Source organism: Canis lupus, chromosome 8 (genome assembly GCF_011100685.1).
Source record: "Canis lupus familiaris isolate Mischka breed German Shepherd chromosome 8, alternate assembly UU_Cfam_GSD_1.0, whole genome shotgun sequence".
NCBI classification, from domain to species: Eukaryota; Metazoa; Chordata; class Mammalia; order Carnivora; family Canidae; genus Canis; species Canis lupus.
This window is the reverse complement of record NC_049229.1, coordinates 16199210-16205505: the sequence shown is the minus strand read 5'-3', so window position 1 is coordinate 16205505 and position 6296 is coordinate 16199210. Positions and strand designations below refer to the sequence as shown.

At 33.4% G+C, this 6296-nt stretch overlaps 1 protein-coding gene across 17 annotated transcripts in view; it reads right to left on the bottom strand.

Annotated features, from left to right (window-relative positions):
• Nucleotides 1-430: 430 nt before the first annotated feature.
• Nucleotides 431-6296, bottom strand: part of MIPOL1 (mirror-image polydactyly 1) — a 328218-nt gene continuing 322352 nt past the window's right edge. For all 17 annotated transcript variants that reach the window (XM_038544530.1, XM_038544537.1, XM_038544524.1 and 14 more), the window contains one exon: nucleotides 431-1172. In XM_038544530.1, coding sequence (XP_038400458.1) covers nucleotides 1106-1172 — 67 coding nt within the window. In that variant the 3' untranslated portion in view covers nucleotides 431-1105. The remainder of the gene's footprint in view (nucleotides 1173-6296) is intronic.

Sequence of the window (6296 nt, the reverse complement as noted above, 5' to 3'; positions counted from 1 at the left end):
CAATCTAAAAAAAGAAGAGATTTTTTCCTATAGTTAAATACAAAAACCTTAGTTTTATTCAAAATTTCACATGATTAGAAGTGACTGCTATGCTGTAACTATTTCAAATTATCTTTTAAAAGAAAAAGTAGGTAATCAAACTAAATTGCCAGTTTTCTTTTTTCCATGTCCTTATATTTTTACATTATAATTTTATTATATATTGGATTCCCCTCCTCCAGAACATAAATTCAAATGATAATCTAAATAAAGATAATAAAAACATAACACTTAACATGTTTGATGGCCTCTTGCCTTTTAGAGTCATGCTGGCACATGCTAATTTTCAAGCCAAAGGTGTCCCAGCCTATTAGACTTGGCAATTTCTATAGCTTCAATAGAGTTTAGACAATTATTCAGACACAACACTAAGAAATATTGACAATATGAATTTAGAAGTACACATGAACAATATCTTTTTTATTGAAAATTGTTTGCATTATTTGTAGTGAAACAAAAATCATGAAGTGAAACAAAATATAATTTTAATGTACCAAACTCTTATTGGAGCAAATTATATATTTAATTCTTGGTATTTATACTTAATATTCTTTAATACTAACAAAGATTATGTGTATGCATTGGAGGAAGACTATGTACCCCCTCATGTCTGAGCTTCTCTCATCAGTTAAGAAATAAATTCTATATTGAAAAATGCATGTATTTGAAGTTTTGACCTAACACAGTGGATTAAGGTTTAGACAATATTTACTTTGCTGTATTTTGACTCAGAAAGGGCCTTATGTGAAGATATGACCTATAACGGTCTCTCGGTAAAAAGATTTATATTAAATACAGTGAGATATAAAATAGTTACAAAATAAGCTGCAACTTTATAGCTACTCATTGGTAAAAGTCTGTAGTTAATACATTTGGATAAATAACTCAAGTCAGCAGCAAAGTGGTTAAACATTTGTGATTTGATTTTATCTCAGCTTGGAATGTGGTTGGAGTGTCCCACTTCTAACAACTGTTTGCTAAGTTAAGGCTTTAGTGTTTACACAGTGTTGAATGAAGCAGCCTGGTCACCAGATGTGATTGCTTCCCCAGACTGTCGTTTTTTCAGTCAGATCACTGTCCTCATGGTCCCTGTTCCAACCTTCTTCCTCAGGACGTCCACTAGCCTTTCCAACCTAAGTTGGGGGCAGGAGGGCGGGAAGGGGGAGAAAAAAAGAATATAAAAAGTGCAGTTATTGTCAGGAATGTTTTGGCTGAAAAAGAACAGTATTTGCCTGTGACCAAGCAGTTCTGGTAGTCATGTTAAGAGACAAAGCATTACTGTCAGCAAGACATACTGGTGCAGAGTGCCAAGTATCTGAGGTTAAAAAAACAGTAACAACACAAACTTTAACCCAGATCTTCAGATTATGTCAGCATTAGATGCTCCATGAAAAATACAACATACTCATTTCAATACATTTGCCTGCCTGCATTACGGCTGCGAATGAATCATTTTCTATGCAATGAGAAGATGGCACATGAGATGTAGAGCAGTTTCAAACTGATTTTTACCTAAGAAGTACGTATTTCAATATAGAAATACTATCAATCTTACACCTGTTACTGAGCTACATTAGTGACACATTAGTATGTTATAGAATTCTTAGGGATTAAATTTCTCCCTTCTTCACAGAGTCAGCTGATGAAAATAATCAGGAATTAGGTAGCTAGTTGGAAAAAACTTCAGTTTAGTGGCCTGAAAATAATTTAAATATGCACAAATGATTTGGTGCTAATAAACCAGACTTTCTGTACTACATTTAAAAAAAGTTTTTGAATAATATAAATAGGTTAGCAATGATTCTATAGTTTCTAGTCAAAGGTAAGTAATTTTCTTTAGTTGATTAAAAATACACCAGATATACTGAAAATAAAGTCAAAAGTTCAGAAGTCCATTCTGTAATGTTCTTAGGGTGGGAGATGACATTCATGCGGATCAGTGAGATTTTGCTTGACAAGAGATGATGGAATCAGACCATTAATTTTTTCCTTTTATTTTTTATTTATTTATTTTTTTACTGAAAACATAAAACCTCAATGAAAAATCCCGTTTGATGTTACACAGAAATCTTCCAGTTTTCATATACACAATCTTCCTCCTCAAAGACTGGTGAGCGACATAGTCTAGTCTGCTCCAGCTTGCCTCATTTATATGGATCCATGCATGAGGGTCCTTTGCAAATAAACACAGCACAGAGCTAGACACTAAAGGAATGAGGGTATTCTTAGTGTCATACATGCTAGGTTTACATGACTAATCAGCTGCATGTGACACTGAAAGCTAGCTTAAGTTTATTGGATGATTTCACATATACTGAATTGTGTTATCAAAATAAGAAGATGAAACAAAATAATTCAGTGCAACAAAAATCTGTGCTTTGAGAAATGTTAGTAATGATCTTAGAGTAAAAAGGCAAATTTTGCCTAAGTTTATTACCACAAATTTTTCAAATGCAAAAAATTATACAAAAGTATTATGTGTCCACTAAAATAGCTTCAGACTACTGAAGACTCACTGGACAATTCATTGTGTTCACAGGCCAATTTGTATTAGTTGGATTTTCCCTAGTGATAAAAACTAGTGCTATCTTATATACTCTGAAAATGATTCTGTATGATTTATACATAAATTCTTTAAGACAAAGTTTCACTATCCTAAATACTGGAGGAGGGGCAAGAAAAATATCAGTATGAAAATTTAAATGTGTTGTTAAAATATGATAGTAACCTCAATGAACTGTTAAAAAAGGACTCCAGTAGAAATATGGACAGGCCATTTATCAGCATTTTTTGGCATATATCGTAAGGAAGTCAGAAAATACTAATTTCAAGTTGGTTAGTTATATCCCTCCACTACAATATCATTTATACTACTATCAAAAAAAAAAACCTTCTTCATAATGTAAAAGTATGCTGTACTCGGCAGTTACTATTATTACTATGAATTCAGAATTAATGGAATCCCATATTACTGAGATGAATTGGTGTTGTGTCCCTTTTGACTTCTCCTTTACTAATAGTCTCATATTACTTTAGTTCCTTTTTTATACCTTAGGACATATTTCCATTTCAAACTCTTATATCTTGCTAAGGTAAAAGGTTAGAAGGAAATACTTAAATATCACGTCTTGTGCTGTCTTTACTATGTTTCAACAATTACTAGATCAACCACATTCTCGGTTTATCCAGGTTGAATGATTTATGAAAATCTGATCTCAGAAATGAAAAAAATGTCAATTACTTAGTTCTGAAAAAGCTTACTGACTTCTGAAACACAATGAAGCACCTATTCCTTCCTGTAAGGAATGGAATACACCTGCCAAATGTGGACGGTGCCAACAGGAAGGTAGCTGTGTATATCTGTTGAAGCACCTTGCAGGATTGGCCTGCAGGCTATTCTTTACTGTCCAAATCAACAATACCTTTAAAAAATTATGTAGCTTACTGAATTGGGTTCCAACTGCTTTACATGTTACTCAACGATAGTTTCCCAAGGGCTTCATGACATAGGAAAGGGGTTAGAGCTAGGATTAGGATTTCTCCATTTTAAATATGAAGAAACTGAAGCAGACAAGTAAACCCTTATACGAGGCCTGTGGTAAAAGAGGAACAAATCTGGGCCCGGTTTCCTTGTTCGTAGTTCAAAGTTACTTCCACTGACTTGGATTACTAACAGTCACAGATTTCAGACTATAGGTTAATGAATTCTTTAGTTTCTTTTTTTTTTATTTTTAATTCTTTAGTTTCATTAAAAATTTTCTCAAGTTCTGACTTAAGTCAAATTGGGAAAGTATCTGTTGGTGTATTTCACCTGCCATTTTAGTAACACATTAAAAAAGTAGATTGATGATATTGCATATCTTTGGAAAATAATAGTTACAAACTGCTATTTGGTATAGTACAATTTCTATATAAACTTGAAACAATATTTAAAGCTATATTTTAGATAGAAAACTTCTTTCTTTTTATATTTTCTATGTGTTTAGATAATATGTAGGTACTACAATGGAATATGTAATTTTCCATCAGGTGAACTTAGTTATTTACCAATATTCCTAATCAGTTTACTTTTATTTTTTATTCTCAATGAATATTGTGATATATTTTAAATAGTAATTATTTTTTAAATTTATTTTTAAAATTAATTTATTTTAGAGAGAGAGAGCATGTGTGAGTGGGGTGGGGAGAGGCAGAGGGAGAGAGAGAAAAACAATCTTATGCAGGCTTCACACCCAGTACGGAGCCTTACTTGGGATTCGATTTCCTGATCCTGAGATCATGACCTAAGCCGAAATCAAGAGTGGGATGCTTAACTGACTCATCCATCCAGGTGCCCCAAATGGTAATTAATTCTTAATATTGATTATATGCCAGGAATTATGAGAAGTGAATTATACACACAATTAATTTTCATGGTAACTTCATGGAGTAGACATTATCATTGGCTGACGAAACCAAAACATATAGACAGTAATTTGATCAGAGCCCCACTGCGAGTGACTTTTGGAGCTAGGATGTGATACTAAGTCTAATTACCACCTCTTTGACATCTTTGATGTTCTATACTGCTTCCAAAGTACTACAACTTTTGAGACGTATTTTGGAATTTTGGTGGGCCTGAAGGACTCCTACTGATTACATAGATATATTTTGCAATAGAAAGGTGTGAAAACAGAACAAATTCCTCATCACCAAAAGAACTGTACCAAAGTAAAAATCTCAGTACAGGTTGTGTTTTTGAGAGTAATTTTTGTATCTGTTAATGCGAGAGTGGAAATTCTTACTGGCTTGACAGTCCTCTCTCCAGAAAAACTATTCCTTCTACTTTAGGCAATGAGGTTATCCCATCAAATGTATCTGGCTTTAAACTTTTTTTTTTTTCCCCAAGGAGAAAGAGGGAAATCCAAGAGAGATGGATAACAGCCTCTGTCTGGCAGAGGAGATAGAAGACATTTGAAATACTTAGGGTTTGCCATTAGTATCAAAGATCTTGCCTACTTTCAACCATGGAAGCAGGATAAGAAAAAGACTATAGATGTAGTTTTTTCTTTTGTGATTATGGCTGTTATTTATTTATTTATATTATTTATTTTATCACCTTTTTCTTTATGCTTTCCATACTTTCCTCAAAAAATGTTGTTTCCTTGATTCCACCTCTATGCTTGTAACTTCCAAATACATAGCCTCCATCCTAAAACTCCCTTCTGAGTTTCAGACGCACATACCCAGCTGCTGTCAAGACATCTCCTCTTGCTTATTCCATTGGCATATATACTCAGCATATCTAAAACAAAATTAATTTTGTCTCTCATGCATGTTTCACTATTTATCTTGATTAATGTTGTCATTCATGAAGTTGAAAAAATTTAGAAAAACTTTGTCTCATTTCATCTTGGACCTGTGCAAACTTTGTGATGAAACCATTAATATAGACACTGGGAAGCAATGAATGGGCTTTAACTCATCTAGTAACATCATTTGCTCTTTAGAAAGATTACACTGGCAAGAATGTAGGATGGGATGGAGGTAGGTTAGCCTATGGGCAGGAAGCCCAAATAGCTCCTGATTAAAATAATTCTAGTGAGCAAGACAACGACAACGTGAATGTATTTAAGACCATATAATTGTACACTTAAAAATGGTTAAAACAGTAAAATTCTGTTATGAAGATTAATAGTAATAAAAAATACCCTAGTGAGAGGTGAAGGCCTGAACTAGAACTATAGCAGTGCAGATGGAAAGAAGGGAATAAGTCTGAACAATATCTAGGATACGAAATTCAAAAACTTAGTGACTTTTGAGGGTATGATGGTGAGAGATGGGTGGGCAAGAAGGATTCCTCTTGGATGTCTGGTTTTGGTGACTAGATAGATAGTGGTAACTAAAACAGGATGAATAGAGGAAGAATAGAAGAATGTGTGTGTGTGTGTGTGTATGAGTTTAGCTTTTATATATAGTACATATAAATTAGAGGTGTTGGTGGGACAGGTAATTGGGAATGTTGAGTAGACACTTAGATATAAGAGTCTGTTAAAGAGAGAATTCTAGGTTTATGATAGATATTTAAGTTCAATCAGTAAGCACTTGTTTGGTAACTCCTATGTACCAGGTATTGTTCTAGGCATTGATCATTCAAAAAACAGAACATGCTCTCTGCTTATAAGGAACAGTAAGGTGGGAAAGTAGATCTTTATATGGATTACTCAAATAAGTTATTGGTAAATGCTGTAATAAAAGGATACATCGATATTAAACAG